The 22210-nt window shown below is 36.6% G+C and overlaps 1 protein-coding gene across 2 annotated transcripts; it reads left to right on the forward strand.

Moving 5' to 3' along the window:
- Positions 1-943: 943 nt before the first annotated feature.
- MYOZ2 (myozenin 2) lies at positions 944-20236 on the forward strand. 2 transcript variants are annotated; one of them, XM_009813237.2, is made up of 6 exons: positions 944-1078; positions 1636-1739; positions 7058-7227; positions 10489-10618; positions 12355-12538; positions 19805-20236. In XM_009813237.2, exons 2-6 carry the CDS (start codon positions 1664-1666, stop codon positions 20034-20036), a joined length of 792 nt encoding a protein of 263 aa, XP_009811539.1. In that variant the 5' UTR covers positions 944-1078; positions 1636-1663; the 3' UTR covers positions 20037-20236. The 2 variants fall into 2 exon arrangements, with proteins under 2 accessions (XP_009811539.1, XP_059682789.1); XM_059826806.1 differs by lacking the exon at positions 1636-1739.
- The last annotated feature ends 1974 nt before the right edge of the window (positions 20237-22210 follow it).

The raw sequence follows: 22210 nt of genomic DNA on the forward strand, positions 1-22210 counted from the left end.
GAAAAACATTGTATTGGTGTATTCTATCACTCTCCAGATTCCAGCTACTGTCAGAATTCCTTTCTCCTGTCATATCAGGATCCAAGCAATTTTCTGATCAAGCCTCCAAGCCAAACAAGACCATAATTTTCCATAAGAAAAAGAACTTCTAGAACAAACCCAAATCCGAATCAGAAATACAAAAACTTCATCTTGCTTTTACTGCCCCATAATCCAGATAGCTGCATTCAGACAGGAGGGTAAGGGGGGAATGTTTCCTTCTGCCACTGTTTCTTTCTGTCCGAATTTGGTTGCCATCATGAAATATCTGTGCTCTGCATATCACACATTTATTTGATAAACTGATACAACAGTATCCCGGAATGCTGAATATTACTAAGTTTCAAATTACTGCAGGTTTCTGTTCCTAATGCACTAAGAAAATTAAGAGATTTTGAATAACTGTTTGCAAGGCATGTGCTTGTTGAGCAATTACTCCCTACCACATATAAGACTGAAAAATTTCTCATTTCTTTTTCACAGCAGACTTTGTATACCAGCCATCTGCCACCGACTTTAGCCATCAGCTAGTATCGAAGCATGGTTTCATCTTTCACTAAAGGATTAGCCCATGCCATTCTCATCTGATATAGTCTTGCGCATCCATATATTTAACACCTTATTTTTAAATGTCTCTTTCCCAGTTATAACATGGAGATTATTATTCTCAGAGGTGATGAGGAGATGATCTGCATGAGTATGAGGGGAGCATTCCATTAAATCTTCCAATAAGCTCTGAAAGGGATATAAACTCTCTTTGTTGTGGGTGCAGTTGAATCTTTTCTGTTCTCTTCTTTCGCCAGGAAGATATGAGTGGCTGGAGTGTTTGATTCTATATATAACTAGTTGATGTCAGCTGGATGCCAATCCCTTTGAAGAGGATCAGCCCCCAGTTTGTCTCGGTAGTAGGTACCATGCAGATCCAAGCACAAGGGTAGAAACCATCCTGGACCAGGCAGGTCATCCCCATACATAACTAACTCCTGAAGCTTCAACTAAAGGGTTGAGATCGCTTTTTTCTGCACAACAAAACAGTAGGGTAAGTGTATTGTTTCCTGAAATATTTTGACATTGTCTGTCCTACAAACTGTCGTATAAAAGACATTTATGTAACCTCTTGACTCTGCAGTTAAAGAGATGTTCATTTTTTTACCTAGTCAGAAATGCACTTTCTTTAAAGATGCCGGAGCATCTCATTTATTTCCTCAAATTCTTTATTAGATTAAGAAATGTCAAAATGTAACATTTCTGAAATCATAAACCAAGATTAATTAAAAAACTAGTTATGAATTTCAATCTTTTAATATAATGTGTAGATGTGAGAAGGCCTAGACCACTGACACTGATTTTGCTACAGAATTTATGTAGCCAACTCAAAGTCCATTCTTTCGAATCTTCTATCCATCAGAACATGTCCTAGCATCTGTCTGCAAGCAAGAACTGCCAGTGCATTTTGCACAATTAAAAGTGCAGTATTTCTAAATCAGAAATAACTAACTTCACTATTCAGCCATTCTAAACAGGCTATTAGAAATTAAAGTTGGCTGAATTGTGCAAGCTGGCTCAACAATGTTAAAATGTGTTGTTTTTTTTCAGCAAGGAAAAATCGTATCAGAAAATCACAATGTTATCACATTCTGCCATGGTCAAAGAGAGGAAACAACAAGCATCAGCCATTATGGATGAAATACACAGAAATGGTATAGCGCTGAACCCAGCTTACTGTATATGCAATGTCCTCTAGCCCTCCCTAATACTATTTTTTAATCATAGAGTTTAACTCTCTTACAGCTTTGTCTCTGGGTGTTTTGCCATAAATAATCTTGTGGGAGTATCATGCTGCCTATGGTAACTAATCCTTTTGTAGTTGCCTCTTTTCATTTGAAAGCTATTTTCAGATGAACAACTGCTGTGGAGGAATGAAGTAAGCTAACAGCTGATGTACATTCTGCTAGGATAGCCTTTCAGAATATTATTTGGGGTTAATAACATGACTTCATTCCATTTTAAAAGGCTATAATCTAAGAAACATGCTGATCTGTATCCTCTTTTTTTGCTCTGCTTTTTTATATGAATGATAAAAAACTCTGAAACAAATGTTCACATCTCTGTTCCTTCCTCTCAATCTTTATCTTTGTAACTAACAAATTTTACTAGCATTTGGCAATTCTCTCTAATGCACAGCCACCAATTAATCTTTTATGAAGAAATTCTATTTTTCTGTTGTTGCACTGATGAAAATGCAGACACTTAAAAGGTAGTTGGATTTTCTAAAAGAGGTTCTTAAAATTATGCTTCTAGTGTGACACCTTAAGAAGCAATCAACTCAGTTGGGAATACAAATCTACTTGGCTTTCATTAGGTATGTGCTGGATGCTTTTGGAGATCCTTCCAACCCCCCCCATGAAGACTTTTTTACCATCTACTTAAAAAAGCAATGTTTTAAAAGTGATAAGCACCCCACAAGCCTCACTGAAGGAACTGGGAGCTCCACTAATATTTAGAATTTATGAAAATTATACCACTCACCCGGGATAAAAAACTGAACATTAAATTCCAATATTGAAAATCTTTCTTGTGGGCTTTTGCTCCAAAGAATTTGGGCATGGTTTCTGTACTCACTCACTGACCACTGTGATTGCAGGAAGAGAGGACAAGAAACATAAGACTTCTAGAAAAAGAAGCTACGAGTTTCAGTGCCTGGTCCTGGTCCTAGTCCTTCTGATATTTCCACAGGTTTTTTTTTCTGTAATTTCTATTCCTAAGCAAATACCTCTTTCCTCTTTCCATTCTCCACTGAACACACACTTAAGTCTGAAAGCCAGTCTGCCCTTACAGATTTCATTACAACTCCTTTTTTTTTTTTTTTTTTTTTGGTATTATAAACCCAAGTACTATATGTGCCTGAAATAGCCTATAAGCTCTTCAGGGCAAATCTTTCATATGTTTGCTTGGAAGCAGGCATTTCACATGGTAAATGTTGCTACTATTCATAGTAATACTAATAAATCTACCATACAGTCCTTGAAATCATTGGAGTTATTGGATAATCTGTGCTGATGCTTGGCATTTGCCTTACATAATCTGTCCTTTTTATTATTTACGTATTAGCAGATTTACTGTCAAGTTTAGATTCATACACATAGATATGACAGCTTATCCTACAAGATATGCTGTGGTATGTGGCCATTGAAGGCAATACTAACTCTTTACGTATACATTCTACTTTTGCATCTTCTTTAGATGCCTGGGATATTTAAATGTTAAAAGAAACATGAAAATCCATTAAATGGGTGTGATAAGAGTCTGAAATTTATAACTGTACAAGCTCAGTGAAACCAGTTAAGAAACAGAAGGATAACCAAAGCTGTAATCACACAAAGTATATGCTAGTTCTTTGGGACCAAATCTGAACAATTCTTGGAAAAATCAAGGAGAAATCTGGTTTTTAAATGGCTAAATTCAGCTCTATTAAATTTTGACATTTTATTTTTCCCCTAACTGTTAATTCAGGAAGCTTAACCTGAGATCTGGAGGGTGAACTGCTGTCTTTCTGGGTTTTGCATTGCTATTAGTAATGAAGGTCCTGCACCTGGTAATTACATAAAAATTAAATGTACTCTTTTAGCCAGTCCCACAGACCTATGAAACTCCCCACTGTTAACAGAGGTAAACAGTAAAAGAAGATTCTGTAATGCAAGCCGCAGTAGCTTGGAATGACACACAGAAAGCATACCTACTGCATTTTTATTTCAGCCCCTCTTTAGTATAATGCTTTCAGGTAAACAGTGAATCTCAAATTCCTTGTTAAAAGTTATTCATAGCAGAATCAGTTGTTGATAAGATAGAAAATCAGCCAAGTTTTTATCAGTGTCTCAAAGATCACCAATCTCTGGGCAAGACTGGTAATGACTGAAAGTCCACATCTGCTGTTGGCTTGTGGGACATGACTTTGTGTTTTAGAGAAGTTTGACATGTCATAAAATGCTGCAGGAATAGACACTAACTGTAAACCCTCTTACGGTCTCAGAAGAGAGACTGTAGTAGTAAATCAGCATGTGGATATAGTGACCTCCCCAACCCCTTGGTTTTTCACTGGCAAACTTGGACTAATCAGAACATCTCTAAGGCTACTTGGAGTTCATCAGGTTAGCCTTCAATTACACTGAAATCTCATGTCCAGTTCTGTACTATTTCTTAAAGGCATTCTTCAGTAGCTACATGATTAAATATCTTTCATGATATAGTTAAAAAATCTTATTTCTGATACTACAACAAACATACTATATGATATTCATTATTAAAAATTATAATCCAGATTAAGGCATTTAGAAGATTGTAAACTGGAGGATTAAAGGGGGATTAGGCAGTGAATGCAGGAGGAACTATATAAATCATATTTAAATACACTCTGTTATGATTTTAAGCACAGGACAGGAAGGACTTGGCAGGAACAAATTAAGAAATGAAGCTAAAAGGTTAAGATTAGGATTAAACTATGAATTAAACTTCCAGTATTAATTTACAATGTCCATTTATGACATAGATGTTCTCTTTCTATCATCCTTTAAATGTCCTCCTTTTTTCATTCTTCATCACCTTCTCTGCACTGACACTGAAACAATCCCTAGACACATCATAAAACTAGACAGATGATTAGATTTTAGTTGGCAAGGGATTCAAATTAACTTCACACTTATGTTTTTGGGATGCTGCCTGGATACACAATAGTACACAACTGTGGGTTACAAAGTACCTTGGAGCCTTCAGCTAACATTAATGAGAACAGTACGTATGTAAGGGAACAGCAAGGCCCAAAATAGATAACATCCAGCGTGTCCCAGAAGAATACTGAATGGTTTGGACAGAGATCTGCAATCACTTTGGCACCCCCGTCACTAAGGATGTACGTACTACCCACTCTGTGTACAAAGAAGAAAAGCTTTTTCTATGTGAAACTGTTGCTGATTTGAGGGGTAAATTTCTTCCTCCTTACTAATATAAAACCATCCAACAGTCCCTGCCCCTGCAGTAATCCTGAGAAATGGTAAAATCAAAATATGACTTGTCGGTCTAAATTTCAGGCCACAGGCCAATAACCAGTGCGCTTATCTCAACCACAGAGCCAAAACCCCACCACTATCTGTCACTGATACAGCTACACTGGGCAAGCTGAGTCATTTTCTTCCATGTTAAGAACCCTCTGTTTTGTAGTTACCTTTTAAATAACAGGAGGTTGTTAGGATTCTTTGCGCATACTATTTTTAAAGCAGAAGTGCATGCTCCAGCTCACGATATAGTTAGCTTGCTCTTGCTCCAGTTAAATCTGTTGCAAACATTCAGTTGAAATCAGTATGAACAGAAGTGGATGCAGTGATGCACTCCAGGACCCACAAATTTGTTTGATTTACTATGTGGAAAACTCTTGTCTATACAGCTTCAGCTAAATATTTAATGCACCTGTCTCAATTAAGTTTTCCCAAATGTTAGCAAATCACATTGTTTTTCCAACATAGGGTTGCTAGGAGATTAACTTTGACATTAGGTACCTTCTGCAGGTAATTAATTTGTAATGTTAATTTTAAACTGGGCTTCCCGTGTGCTTACTCTGGAAGCAAGATACAATGTCTTACATATAATTTGCTTTCATTTCATTTTAATGCATTAAAATACATGTCAAAGTTCAGAATTTTAAATTCTGTAGACCATAAGAATATGTGAAGAATAGAATGTCTTATTATTAAAGAAATAACAGAATGTAACTTTGAATAAGTAGATCAAAGAAACATACTAGACCATTGATATAATCCTCAAAGCACACTGCACCTTCCTCTTTTTCTTCCTGAAGTTTATGAACAACTGAGGAGAACAATTTCAATTAAGAAAATGACAAATATTAAAGTAAGTGGCAATAGGAATTACTTTCTTTAAAATTCTGTTTTTACTATGCGATCCAATTATTGTTGTATCTTTTCAGTTCTACAACCTTTTAAGCAGAAATAAATTAGTAGAAATAGTTTGTTCAGTGTTGAAGTTACTGTATTCTAAGGTTTAAGCTTTATCTATAGGCTGAGGACATCTCATGAGATAGTTCAGTCACTAAGCATCAGCTTGCTCATCGCCATCAGCATCCCAGTTTCCAGAACATTACCACAAAGATGACCAGTAGAGTTTCTGATATTCAGAGTTCTCCATTTACAGTCCCAATTGATCTCCCCTTCCCCTCCTTATGCATTTTCATTTCAAATCCCCCAGGAGATCACTAAAGGCAAAGAAGGAATTTTCCCAAGTAGTGAATAAAGTAATATCGCATCTAGTAATTCAGTTTCCTCTTAGAGAGAAATAAAATGTTCTAAATGTATCAGTTCCTAGAAGCATGTTGTAATTCTTTGTTAGGGCTCTCATTTTCAACACCTTGAGCTTTAATTTGAAAGCTTCTTTAAAAATAGTTAAAAAATACTATTTTATAGAAACTTTCTAATGCAAACTGTTCTTAAAGTACAAAACATGCCCTGGATTTCAGAGGCAAGCAGAATATTAAAGAATAATTGAAAATAAAATGTTCATAAGCAATAAGAAACTGGTAGGTGTGTTTAAAAGGGATTACCTGCTCACCTATCCAATGCAGGACACAAAGTTAACTGAAGGTTTTATGTGGCAACCCTGGGGTCAGATGGAATTTTGTTCCTGGTTTCAGCAGAAGCCAGTTTTTACTAGTCTGCTATTAAGATGGTGTGTAGGACATTATAGATCTGATTTTGGTAACAGCTGAATGTCATTCAATTGAAGTAAATTTGGAGCTTGAGGTACCTGGCATCTTCGAGAAAACAGGTTTGTGGTGTTCAATACTCTGCTCCAAAATTTTGGATGAATTATTAATTTCACTAACACCATATAAAGCTATGCTATGTGTTGATAGATAAGTATGCATTAACATGTTGTTAGATTTCAGGTGTAGGGTATGCAATATCAGGCATTTAAGAAAAACAGAGGTATGTATTTATCCATTGTATTACAGTCTCACCCAGCTTAAACCTTGGAAAAAAAGTCAGCACCCCCAGAGATATCATGGTAGAGGAACTATCGACACTCAGCAACAGAGGTGCAAGACTCTTCAAGAGACGTCAGCGGAGATCTGACAAATACACATACGAAAATTATCATTATGTAGCAAACAAGCCAAGAAATGTGAGTATTTTGTAATAACTTATTAATGAAATACAGTGAGACTAGCTTGGGTTCCCTTGGTGCTCATGATACACACTGTGCATGATTTGTTTGTCGTTTCAGGAAGAATAAAAGCAAAATCCTGTACTAGAATGAAGCTAATATGAAGTGAGCCATTTGTATTTTATCGAGCTCCTATAGACAAATAAAAAATCTGAAAACCTTAATACTGAAGGACATCACATTCAAATCATTCTCATTGAACTCTGATCCAGGTTACTAGTTATCAGAGTTCTTACCCTGTACTAATTGCCTCATTGACTATTGAAAATTAACTAGTTAATGATATTCAAAAGATTGGAAGAAATAAGTCTGTTTCATGCAACCAGTAAGCATTTTTATTAAGATATGTTGGTGGTCTCAACATGGTTTCCAGGCTGCAAAATTGCTCTCATAACTGGCACTAATACACTTCTGGCTGCCTGTCTCAACAGGGAGAAAAAGGACGGAGCTTATCACTGAAAGACAATTATTCTTCAAACTAGTCCTTCAGGAACTGGGTTAAAGCATTAGTGATACCCTGGGAATCCTCATGGCAGGAATTAAATGCACCTGGCATTTGTCTCATCTGTGGCCTTTGCAAAATATTTAAACCTTTTGCTTAACCTCGGAAAACAGGGACAACAACATTCATAAATTTTACCTAACTCTCCAATGTGCTGCAAGGTTTAGTTATTTGAACATGAATACTCTATGCCCAGTCTAACATGGCACGCAAGCAGCCCCTCTAATTCCAGTATTGTATTAAATTCTGCTTCTCAGTTACATGTATGCATCCCCACTGATTTCAGATATAAATGTACCTGACTAAAGAAGCAGAATTTGTCCCAGTACTTTTAAGCTGCTTTGAAGAGAAAAAGAAATATATGATACAAAAGTTATTTATTATTAATTAACCTAGGAAATATTTCTTGTAGAATAGCAATTCTCTTTCCCTGAAGCTTTTACAACTAATCATGGCATAGGTGGTGCAATGATTGTGTTAGCATCCAACCCTTATAGAATCCATACAAAGACTTTGACTCAATTCTTCTTTAATCTTCACTTGGCATAAGAAAAAAAGTAACTATATGTAATGTATTGTTGTGATGTAACCTAAAGTTTGTACTGGTACAAATAGGAAACAATGAATTTCTTAATCAAAACAGCAAAGCACCAAAGGGCTTACTCATATTATGTTTAGTTTTACTAAAGAAAATACACACACACTTGTAAATTAATCAGAAACAATAAAATGAATACAACTTGTTGACTCTAAGGAAGCATTTTGTCTAGTTGCATCTTATAATGAGGCTTTGGGAGCAGACAATAAAAGACGCATTTGCAATTTAGCATTGTCCACACTAACCAAAATGTTGAGGGATTTCACAACAGAGAGGCGATTATTGGAGCTGAGTTCAGTATTTCCAGTATCACAGCTGACATTTCTAAAATATTTTTGTTCCCTTCTTGAAGAAGGAACTCTCTATGCTTTGTTGACTGTAAAGGTAAACACATTTGTAATTCTGTGGCCTTAACATTTCCCATACAAAAAATTATCTTTACTCAGGAACAAAAGTATGTCTTAATATCCTGCATCATAGAAGAAAAATTTTTATGTTTCTTTTTTTATAGTGCAGATATTTCAAACTTCCTTTGGTCACTCACTCAACAGCAATTAAATTACACAGGGATCAAATGGGATCATGACTAAGTATTGATAAATCTGCCTTTTTAAAATAAATCTGCACAAAAGAAATCCCATATAAAAATGTGAATAACTCTATTGAACATCCAAAACTATTATTAGAACACTATTATTTAGAAGCCCATCTATGAATACTGTCCCCCCAATTTCTCCCTCTATTGAGTATTAGAAGCTACACAGATAAATTCTGAGCACAGCACCATCAATCTCGTCAGAACTTCTGTATCCAGTTCCATGCTTTTGCTACAAAGTCTGACAGATCAGTTCCCCTCTAGACTACTTATTGGCACAAAACCACATAGAGTACACATGCTGTACAGTCAGTAGGACATCCTGACACGTGAAAAAATGATGCCTCTTTGATTTCTGTTGCCTTCCCTTAAATGCCTATTTAGCCACCACTGGTGCTGTCTTCATCATCTTTATGATTCTGCCTGCCAAAATTAATCTAACATAACTTCAGGATGGCTAGAAAACATTCTGCCTTGATCTTTTCTGTTTCAAGTTTAAACAAGTATTACCTGTTTGCTTTCCTACTTTAAGAAACTTTTACTCTAAGCCAGTCTATATTTAAATTGCTTTTAGCCTATGTGTCATAGCTAAAATAAGATACTGACTTCTTTTGAGACTCTAATTCTGTATTTATGCGACAATGATTAAGCCTTTAGATGTTTCCTTAGAACCGATGACCCAATAGGAGGGTGGAAAATTACAGCATATCATGAATCTCCAGAAAGTGACCTGCACTGAAGTTGTTATTTCTATTACAAATAAAGGAAAAGAAAATCCCAAACAAAAGCAATTCAACAAAGGCAGTGAATTTTCAACTGATAAGGGAAGAGACACTTTGAAGAATCAGTGCTTTGAAACTCTAATGGCTCAAACTTGCCAGATTTCTTCAGTCTTTGGGTAGCAAGGGTGCTCTGTCTGGCACATAACAGCTTCTAGTGTGTAGTGACCCAGGGGACACATTTTATGGGCCTCCCTGCCAAATTGACCAGATCTACTCTTCACTGTGAACCACATAGCCCACATGCACAGGTATATTTTGTGGTGATTGGTGAAAGCAGCAGATGGGATGAACTCTCTTCGTAGACTGCATATCAATATTTAAATAACCCAAACTTAGGAAAAGGTCAGACAGCTCAGCTGGATGGTTATAAGGCTTTAGGAGTCTTGTTGACCTAGCTCACACCACTTCCAACCCTTTCAAGAAAGCATTCACACACTTGTAATACAGACATTTAAAACTGTGCTGGGATATCATTATTAACACTGAAAAATTATTCATTTTTGCTTACATAGCCAATGTAAAGAGTTGTGAAACTGTTTCATCTTCTGGCTAACAGCCAGAAAATCCTGGGGAGTGCTATCTAGCAAACAGGGTACCAAACAGCAGGACAGTAAGCCTTCGGACAGTACACCCCGGGTCTCAGATCTGAGCTGTAAATTGGAGTGTCCCTCCAACCCTCAACAGAGAATCACAGAGGCTTTTGCCTGTGCTGTCAATGATATTTATTTCTATTTGAATGCAGCGTGGAGAGCCCATACAGAGTGTTAAAATGGACGGCCTCAGTGTAGAAGGAATTCCCCAGCATGCCCCAATGACACCTCCTAATACACCTGATCCCCGGAGCCCACCACATCCTGACAACATTGCCCCAGGTAATATATGAGTTTACCGATATTAAATATATTTAGTTCTCATTTCACAGCAGAGGAAGGACCTCTTTATAAAACAATATCTTCAACAAGAATTTGTTAATGGACTTACTACTAGAAATGGATAAATTTGACTCAGACAACCAATCAGAATCTCCCACAGAAATATAAAGTGGTGCTCTCCAGTTGCTTCTGTTCATTTTTAAAGACTTGATATACATTTTGTATTACTTCTCCCTAAACTGAAAATATACATTATTTTCAAGAGAGACTGCTCCTATATTTACTGGTCTTATAAACATTGAGAAACAGATCCTCAGATTTAAAACCAGATTAATATACTGATTTTTCTTTGCCAAATCTTTGTTTCTAATATGCAACACACTGCTCAACAGTCTGAAAGTTATCCATTGTAGTTTAATTACCCATAAATGTAAAGCTGAAGTCACTGTAAGTTTTGCTAGAAACCTTTACAGAGGAGTAACGTAAAAATTTGCCTTTGGCTGTATAAACTGTTCTTTTTTAAGTCCTTAACTGTGAGGGTACTGTTGTCTTTATTTAAAGCAGTGAGCTACAAGAAGGCCTTATTTTGTATTCTTTAAAGACTAGAGAAGGCTAATTTGTTTTAATTAATTTATTCAGTGATATAGCCCTTCTTCCTGTTTATGAATTATCCATGAGCAGACTGTGGTTTTTACAAATTCATTCTTTGTTCAGAATTACTCAATGCATGTTTTGTGCAGACCTTTTCTAGTCTACATAAACTAGGTCAGTGCTACTCTGTTAGTGACCGCTAAGACTCTGTGCATCCATTGGTCAAATACAATGCAAACAGAGATAATTCCCATTGCTAAGACATGATAGAAATCTTCAAGCCTTTCTTTAGGCAAAAAAGGTCTGGCAAAAAGAGTAGATACTAAACCACAGGGGTTTTTTAAGCTTTCAGAAGGAGACAATTAATTTAAAGAGCTAGATGTAGTGGGAGGGTAAAAGGGTAGAATAGATTTCCCTTGTTTTTCAAATAAATAGTATACCTCATATAATAGGATAATCCCTTGCTGGTTTTAATTCTTCAAATCGTATATTAAGGTATGGCCCCCATTTATTTCTGCCATATTGTGCTTGGCTTTAGAAGAAATCACACTGAATATGGAATTTATTTATTTAGTAAAATTCTGATCAGAGACTGATCCTCAGATGATTATGCAGAGAAAACAACTGATGCTTCACTTTTTGAGATGATGAAAAGGATCAGAGAACCAAGTAGGTAGGATATTTTAAAGCATCTAAGGCAGAGGCAAAGACAAAAAGCTCCACTATGATGGCTGTGATTCTAACTCCTTTTAGTACTTTTGGAAAATTTCAACCAAAGACTATAGAATTATCTTAGTTTTAACCATAAGACTGTTTTTAAAATGTTTGTTAATTCAGCCCAAGGGCTGTGTAGCTATAGCCTGGTTTCAAACAAATGCTTATGATAGAAACAAATTTATATAAAACTAAAATAAACTTAGCCTCAAAAGAGGGTGGAATACTTTGGAGCAATTATCTAAAAGGCTACAGATTCCCCCTGCCAGCTTTCTGCTTCTGTGTAGCTTTGGCCAGGTGGCTTGATCAAATTGTTCATTTTACCTAACTGTGAAATGATGGTATGTTACTTCCTAGTTACATAGGATGGTGGAAAGGAAGCAGAAAACGCAAAATATTATTATAATGGTTTTGCCTTGATCACCTTGCAGGATATTCTGGACCACTGAAAGAAATTCCTCCTGAAAAGTTCAACACTACTTCTGTGCCAAAGTATTATCAGTCTCCCTGGATAGAAGCCATTAGGGATGATCCAGAGCTGCTGGAAGCTTTATACCCTAAACTTTTCAAACCTGAAGCAAAGCCAGAACTGCCTGACTACAGGAGCTTTAACAGGTAATTCTGAATGGACACTGAATTTTACAGTGCAGAGAAAAATTACTATGAAATTAAAAGTTTTCACCAGCTGTAAAATAACCTACCACCTGCGTTTGCAAGTATATGCATAAACATGAACACGCACAGAGATTACAAGTGGCAAACAAAAGCACTGAGTAGGAAACTAGTCCCTCTTTTAAAGTATGGACACAAAATTAAATTGTAGAATGAGAAATGTAAGATGAATTGTTGAAAATATTGAAAGAAAGACTAAAAGAAAAAAAGAAAGAAAGAAAGAATCGGAATCCAGTGTACTCAATAAATGGGAAACATGGGCTATAGCAATGCTTCAAACTCCTTTCAGTATCTCTGTTGTTGACTTCAGTAGGTACAGGATCGTAAGATCTATCAGGTAGACTCTCAGTCAAAACTTTTTTTTATAAGCTGTATAATGCCAACCACTCTTTTTTTTTTAATACAACTCACATGTCTTGGTTTTTAGGCAATGATAGTACAATGAACTTTAACCTTCAACCAATCCCTCACACCAAATAGTGAGCAGATTGCATATTTTATTGCATTTAACATTTTTTATATCTTCAACAACCTTCAGTAACAAATTAACAGAAAAAAAATGTTACAAGCAGACTTAAAAACACTTGAAGTAGAATGGGATCTGACTGAGAGTGAAGTTATTTACATGGTAACTAGTATACTAAGGCTTTCAGTAGAACTTCTAGATATATGGACAATATTGGGTTTTGAACTATTTTGATAGTTTTAGAACACATTCTTACTTATGTCTTTTGCTTTCATTCACACTATCTTTATTTATTGAAGTTATGGACAATTTTTCTCTGAATAACCCCTGCTGAGTTCCAGACAGCTGAGCCAAACCAAAACCCTTCCTCAAAACGCCAGACAGCAATCTATTGAGAAAGAAAATGTCTCATGGCAATATAAACTTAGAGAAAAATACCACAAACATCACTTGTGTTCCTGCCGTTAAGGTGGGCCTCAACTATGAGTGCAAGGACTAAAAAATTACACAATTCAACATCAAAACTGGCACTGCAGACACTACACTAATTCTGATTTCCTAACAGCACTATACATTGCCATGTTAATAATTAAGTCTGTGTGGCACACCCTTCTCAGCAGACAAAACAGCAAATACAAGTCAGAGAGATGTGCCACAGCTGCTAACACTGGAACAGTAACAGCACAGTTTATGTACTATGGTTATTGTAACTGAAAAAAAACCCCAACAAAAAAATGCCGAAGATACATATACATGGAAGAGAGACAGAATCAGTTCTTGCTCTCACAAGAGAGATTCTGAGTCCAGCATGCGAGTCATTAGACAGGGCACAGAGGCCCCATTAATAGGGATATGTGTCTTGAGATGGTATCTGATGGCTTCTTTGTGTATTTTTAGCTGCTCTGTGGTCCCATATTCTGTTAGTTGTCCTCTTTACAATACTAACTGTTTGGATTTCTTTCTCTGGGGATTTTCTCTACGTACGACATGGCAGAACTGTGGCTCACCACAGTCCGAATTTCTTGAACATATGTTCATTCATATAAGGGAAAGGTCAATATTCTCCCTTGTAACTGCCATAAAAACCCAAAACCTGGCACATAAATCCAGATCCAGACTGTAAAATGGGTCAATTCGAAACACAAGGCATACAAATATAATCCACCACAACTCTTCTTCTCATGGAAAAATCCACATCCAAAAGAAAATAAAAGGATTGCAGGTGGACCTAGAAAAGCTGTTACATACAGCACACTCAGATACATGTTTTCCAGCAAGAAGGAGTAGATCCAAAAAGAAATGGAGAATTTGCAAAATGGAGAATTTGCAAAATGGAAATTCGAGATACTAGCTTCTTGGAGAGGATTTTACAGCCATGACACCGGTGTCTACACTCCTAAAAATGCATAGGAGAGTGGGGTGTCTGACTGTGGGATTCAAAACAGACAGCACACTGAATGCCAAGCTAAACAACAGAAAACATTACAGAGAAGGCTAAATGTGACTTAAATTTCTCTTTGCTAAGACCATCAGTGCCTAATTCTGTCTGCCTATCTTCAGGTCAGGGCTAGATTAAGGTCCTCCTTTCCAAAAACAGAGCAGGGGTCACATGTATTCTTTTAAAATTTGTATAGACAATAAGGATCTTTTCTTTGGAAAGTGCATTTTCCTAGAATGTGGCCAGCCTGGATTTATTTCTACAGCAATGTCAAACCCTGAGGAGAGGTGTAACAACCTGGTTTCTGGCTCTTCCACAGAAAAGGTGGGAACACTCTTCACTTCCCTTATTAAGACCCGTGCCATAGTACAGAAAATAATAAACCTCTTTGGGCTAGAGGGAGTAAACATCCTTCTCTACCTGAACAATTAAGAAACTCACTTGGGGAAAGAGAAACCTGGGCCTACATCTGAGTTCCCACATCTTTCAATACACTTTAATTATTGCTTACAGTAAATTAAACAAACAGATTTAGGAGCAGAAAACAGGACCTACACTTCTCTGTTATTATTTGTGTGGCCTGATGTCTAGGCTAAGAGTCCTACTCTGTCTAATCCAAGTAATTTTTTATTTCTGGGTAGCATTTTTGCTGGAATAGTATATGCAAGCAGTGAGGTCCACTCTTACAAAGAAATGCCCTTAGACTCTTGCATCCAAATCTCTTGCAGAACAGCTCCTGTCACTGATGTACTATTACTTGACACAGAGGTTCAACACCAACAGCCATGGATTTTGAGTGAAAGTGCCTTCATATGCTAATTTTCTCAAAGCTTCCTGCAGTAGCATATTATGTGTGTTTTTAAGCATGGAAGTTTAGGCAAAAGTTTATTAGAGAATCACAGATGAGCTTTGGTGAAAGATAGGTGCAGCTGCCTGTATAGCTAAGATAAAGGCAGATTTGAGCATTTGTATAAGGAAAACATTAGGCATCTCAGGAATTTAGCAGCCTATGGGCTTTGCGCATAAGGTGAGATATCTCTTTGGACTTCTGTGTCAAGATCCTACTAAGTGATTCTGTGTATCTAGGTCACAGCATCCTTGACTTCTTTAATTGCAGTCTTGGAGAGAAAGCAAATGATACTGTATTAAACAATTAAAGTGTGATATAATGGCACCATTTTGTTATCAGTGAGGGTATCAATCAAGGCTTTCTATCATGATTCATCATTCAATAAAGTGCCATTATGTTTGTTGTTCTGCAATACACTGGTACAGTCATCTTTAGTCAGGAGGGGGTGGGGTTAACAGTAAGAGTGATGCATGGGACTCCCAAAGGAAATGGACCTGATATTCTTCCCAGTTCATTCAGTGGTATCTGTTAAAATGGCACTCAGACTTTACAGGCCATATTCAGGTTCCTTTCAGCTTTCCTTGTTACACAACAAACCGTAAAAGCAACACAACTTTAGCAACTAGGGACATCTGATGTGTTGGAACAGACACACGCATGCATGGCTGAAAAGCATATTCAGCACTAAACAGCATTCAGATTTTTTTGTTTTTTTGACACTGCCAGCAATGAAGAGGTGACTCTGGACCCTGTAGCAGTACAATTTTTATAATAGTAACAGAATCACAGAGGTATTAGTTGGGATCTAGTACACATTTTATGCTGCAGGGATCTTGCAATGCTGGCAGGTCAATGAAGGAAGAAGCGGTTGCAGCAAATGTCAAGCATATTTGCCTTCTGAGGTAGGGCTTTCTGTGAGGTACACAGTAATGGTTTAACAGCACATAGCACTAGACAGAGTGCATGATCAGAGAAATTGGGTTCTGAGGATCTCCGAATAGACTGTTCAGACAAGGCTACCCTTCCTCCTCTTGAATGAAAACGAATCTGTGTTAGCAGAGAAATGCTGCAGAATGGAGCCATGCCATCTGATTTCTCTTGGAGATTAATTCCCATTAGGATTGAAGAACTATTCACCAGTGAAAAATCTTCTTGCCTCTTTTACCAGTGTGGAAGCACCTAGTAATCATCTGTGGGACAGACAGTATGAATCTACATTTGTTGAGGAGTTTGTAATATTAGTTAAATTAGTACCTTTATTCCATCTGCTTTCTTGGAGCTGGATAAAATGTCAAAGGTAGGATTATGAGCAACATACAAAGCACTACATCTTACATAAGACAAGCAAGTCTGACTAGTTCTGCCTCTCCTACCAGATAAATTCTTGCTCAGCTTTCTCAATTCCCAAAGACTACTGTTTCAAAAACACTACAGGAATCCAGTCCATCTGGACTGGGGTCTATTTTTATTGATTAATGGATTCTGAACTCTATTGTAAAAATGCCAAGATCCAGACCCTCAAAGAAATTTTGGGTGCTAACTTGAAGTGATGTGAGATGAGTGGAAGCTGGGTGCTTAGCACCTAAATACCTCTGTGAAATTGGCATTAGAGCTCTTGCACTAAGCTACCATGAAGCTCTGAGCATTTTGCAAGGTCAGGTTCTTTGCTCCTATGTCTCCCTTTTGCACAGAATTAGCAATAAGCAGAATGTTCTGACAGTCTCATTTTAAAATGTGAAACACACATTTTTTGTAATTATGTAATTGAAGGTGTTAATCCAATACAGTTAAAACATTTCTTCAGACTTTCCCAAATAATCAACTACAAGTAGTCTCCTCTGGTGAGACAATATAATGCTCAATAAGAAAGACTGAAGGAAAAAAAAAAAAAGAAGCCCTGCTAAAACAACAGCTAAAAATAAATGTGGTTATGTATGCTATTGTTAAATCATGCACCTACTTTTTAGGAATATGCAAAGTGAATATTAAACAATCTCGTATACTTCCTGGTGCCACTTCCTATGGCTCTGAATCAGCATTTCCGCCCTTATTATGAGCAATGACTACTGGAATTTTTTTACACATGACATTTAGGCTTCTAGACAATGAATCAGACCTCAAATGATACAGTTGATGTGCACGCAACACAGGTCATTACAACACCATGTTGTCAGACAAGTTATTGCTCACAAAAATATACTGCTGCTGTAAAGGAAAATTAACATCTATTATCCAATTACTGTACTCTCCTTTATGTCGATCATCATGTGCTTCTGCCTAGCATGCTGGAATGCGTAATGCTCTAAGGCCAGACTTTGTATAGGAACTACATGGGTTTTTTTTCCTCAAGAAAGATATTTGAATTTCCATAGAACGCCCTCCTGTTTCTGTTACCTACAGAAACATGATGTATTTAAAACCCAAAAATACTACAAAAAGGAAGTTTTACACTATAGAATTGTTTTGCATTTTGTACAGCTATTATTGTTCTCTTCATATTGATCATCCATTTAATTTACATATTGATGAGAATTAAATATTACAATAATGTGAGAATGTGTATCTTAATTAGAGCAGCAATTAAAACAATCTTTATTATCCTGTAAGATGTAGATCACTACATTCACTCTGTGCCAATTACCAAGCAATTATTTTTAATCAGTATCATACGGTATCCAATTTGACATTGTGACCTAGAAAACAGTTTCACAACAAAAGCTGGATACCACAGGCACTTTGTATAAAAAATTTCCTTTGACCTCAATAGATTTTAATGCCTGGACTGTCTGCTGCTGCAAAATCTTGTCTTATCTTCTTTTGAGAAACAGTTTTAGAGCTTAAGCCAAAGCAGTGTTCATCTCTCAGTAAGTGTGCATGCCCAGAACTTCCACGATTTTTTGTATCTTACAGGATTGACCCTTTGAAGTTAACACCATCCCCTTCAACAAATGCTGCTTGTACTGAAATTCAGTAAATTATCTATGTAATGACACAGCAGTACCATTTCTTTTAGGTCATGGATTCATTTTTCTGAATTATTATCTTTTTTTGTGTGTGTACTTAATTCTCCCTAGGTTTTGTTTTTTCTATAGTTATCTTGTTGAAAATCCTAGTCAGACCTTCAAATGATCTCTTTTTGTTTCTGTTGGTATCAGTTTCTCTGGGCTTCTGCTATAATACCTAGAGCCACTGGAAATATGTATCAGCAGATCTGTTGTTTTGTATCAAACACACAAAACCTACCAAGGCTGGTGAAATTCCATTGCAACAAAAATTCATTTTCACATGCCACTATGTATCTAGCTTTGCAGAAATCAGGTGCTCATATGTAGTTTAATAATCTGACACTCTTAACTGGCCAGAATATATCCCAGCAAAGTTATGCAGCTGATCAAAATGCAGAGCACATACAGTAGTCTATTTGGTCACGTTTGCTTATACAAAGGAGTCTGGAAAAAGTGACAGAAAAACGCAGGGCTTTTTTTTTTTTTTTTCCCAGCCTAGAAACCTGCAAATATAGAAGAATCGTGGGAGGTGTTTGGAAATACTGTTGTTTTAAAATATTTGCAAATGTATGTAACAGCCAGTTCCTGCTTAGTATTTCTTATCTTTCAGTTTCTCAGGCTTATCGCCTGAGGGAACATTTACATTTAAATAACATGAAAAATACTGGCTGAAGACTAGGGGCCAATTTCAGCCAATGTTTCAAGGTTTAGTTACATAAACATTTTCTTCAGAAACAAAGCTGGTGTAAGAAGTCCTTACCCATTCCCCTCCTTTCCAGAGCCTGTTGTCTTTGGCTGTTCCTTTCTGCTTCACATTACACTTTACTGCCTCCTCACTTGTATTGCTACAATTGTTTCAGTGTAATGATATAAACCAGATTGCTGAAATAATTTGGATTTTAAAATGCTCCTTTGTTTTGAAGGGTCTTTGTTTAACCCAGGTCACATAAGTGACCCAAGTTTATAGCACAACCCACATACATTCTAACTGGTACAACAATACGGTGTTGGAATACAGTGTAGTGGGAGGAACAAGCAACTGGGGATGCGAGAAAATGGGGTGAGAACTTCCTAAACTAATTACCTGCTACAGAGAATGTGTTGAACTATGTTTTCAGACTTACTAACTTATCACCAGCAAAATAAGTTTAGTAACTGTGACTCACCAATGACAAGGTTTTCTTGCAACATCTTTTTCCCTCAGCTTTTCCGTCCGTTTGAATTTTGAAGAAGGCTGAAGGCTTTATCTAAGGGAAAATAAATTGGATCTTAAAGAGAATTTGCCAGAAAAACAATCAGAATACTTTTCCCAAAAGCTTGTAAATGTAAACAAGAAATTGTACCAAATCTGTATCATTAAAAAAGCTTCTGTTCTTTGCAGCTCCTGGGAGGAAAAGAAAACAGGTGTTTTTAAAATCACATTTTGCTTTTATTTCTCTAATATCTACAGAGTTGCCACTCCCTTTGGTGGTTTTGAGAGAGCATCAAAGCTGGTTAAATTCAAGGTACCAGATTTTAATCTACTGATGCTAAATGATCCCAGATTCATGATCCTTGCAAACCCTCTTGCTACCAGAAGATCCTTCAATAGGACTCCTAAAGGATGGACGTCTGAGAATATTCCTGTAGTGTTCATTCAGCCTTCAGATTCCAACACCGTTCCAGAAACAGAGGACCTGTGAGAGAAGCTGCACTCTGCATCGCACAAAATGCTGAAAGCTGCACATCCATGTATTTTTGGTCCAAATATTACTAAAGGCTACTGACAAAATTTTTCCTTGGCAGCTGGAGTATAAGTAATAATGTCTCATGCAGTGTCTCTTTTCTGGCACCTAGTTTCATCTGTAGACAGAATATAAATAAAGTAATTTGGCAAATGTGACTGAGATATTTTCTATTTGTGTTTTCACGTTCTTCTTTTACTTCCTAAAATCTTTGCTTGTCATTTAAGAACAAGTGTTTTAAGGAAAAAAAAAAGTGACACTACTATCAAGGGATTTGTTTTGATAGGTATGCTGATTACAGTGAAACAACCGAGCAATACTGCAACAGTGCACTCAGTGCACTCTGAGTACTGCCTGCTCAAGATAAGCTCTGACAAATCAACCTTTTTTCCCAATCCTGCTTTCAGCCAAAGTCAAGAATTTTGTCATTACTTCCGTGACAGCAAGTTTAGGCCATTTTCCTCCTTTCTGACTCTTACTCAGCTTTAATTATGGACGTCAACATCCATGTCACCTGGATTTGTTTACAGAAAATGCAGTAAATTTGGCAATGACAGAGATTACATAGTGGTATGAAAAAGTACAGAGGTATTTCCTGGATAAGTCTAGAATGTTTGCATTAATCACAACTAAAAAACCCACCAATGACTGGTTATGTCAAACATACCAAATTAGTATCACTGAGCTATGTTACTACAAATGCTTTTGTTATTAGAAAGAAATTTCATAGACCTGTTCCCCTACAGTCATAGCACATACTGGGACTTAAAAGCATGCAACTTTTCTTGCTCTTGATATGCTGGCAAGCTCTGACATGTTAGAAATACAAGTATCAGACTCTCATTAAGCACCTGTAACTAAACAGGGGGCAGGCAAAAACCAGTAAGAGCGTGCTGTTTTTCAGCATCATTTTTCAGGTTACAACTACGTTCTAGTAAGAGGCAAGCATCTGGTTAATAATTGCTTGTTTTTAAATGCTTTCATGTTTGAGAAGTATCCAACATCTGCAGGTTGGATATTCTAATACACAGTTTAGTTTGTATGTGTTTTGAAAGAGGAAACTTCGCTTCAACCAATAGGCCACTCTCATATACCCTAGATGCTTCTCCAGGGCATTGTGGTCTCTAAGCATGCATGTAACATCCAAGAGGTTTCTGTGTATCTCAGATACTGATTTTTTCTTTAAACCAGAGTATTCATAAAATTTTGCAAGCTCTACAGTAACATGTTAATCAAATTTTACCTCAAAATGAAACCCACAGAAGATGATGAATGGTAAGCAAACAAAAGAACATTTTTCCAGACATTTTCCTTATTAATGGTTTTGGTGGTGCTAAGCTACAAAAGTGAGTATGTCAGAAAGAATCTCAACATCTGAAGAAAAGAATGGTAGAGTGAGATTTAAAGTGGGAAGATCAACAAAAAGTTTTGCCTACATTTTTGTGGCTGAAATTTGTCTGTAAAAATGGTTTCCACATTTCAAATCTGATTTCAAAGCAGGTAGTTGGCAAAGAAAATTCTGTCATCTCTTTTCTTTAATTTACTTTGTCACACAAACTGCACAAACAAATGTAAAGGTCCTGAACAAATTTATGAAAGAAAAAAAAAAAATCAACCTCATTAACAGAGAACACTTTCCTAGCAAGGGATTAGTTTGGGGACCTTAACTGTGCACATTGTACAGCAATTATATGGACAATGACAAAAATACGAATCCTTCAAAGCTAAAAATGCAAAGGCTAAAGAAAAAAAACTAGTGAGGAGCAATGCAAACAAGTTCTGGAGGAATTTTTTTTTTTTTTATGAGCCAGCATAAGTATTCGTAAGCCTATTTGAATAGAAATATGAGAATATTGGTGCACAGCATATACACAGCAATGACTGTGAGGAAGGAATACATCATTTTTATTGTATACTCTGTAAAAATAACCTATACACGCAGAGCATGCCACCTTGCTTCTTATACAACACACATAATGGTAACTTTATTTTCCTATACATCTATGGATCCACTGGCGCAGAATGGGCTCAGGAGGCTTAAGATGTTTGAGAAGTAGTGAGCCTGCTATGCATGTGTTAAGTTAAATAACAGCATTAGATGTGGCTGGAAATTACCAACAGTCCTTAAGTCC

Source organism: Gavia stellata, chromosome 19 (genome assembly GCF_030936135.1).
Source record: "Gavia stellata isolate bGavSte3 chromosome 19, bGavSte3.hap2, whole genome shotgun sequence".
NCBI lineage: Eukaryota > Metazoa > Chordata > Aves > Gaviiformes > Gaviidae > Gavia > Gavia stellata.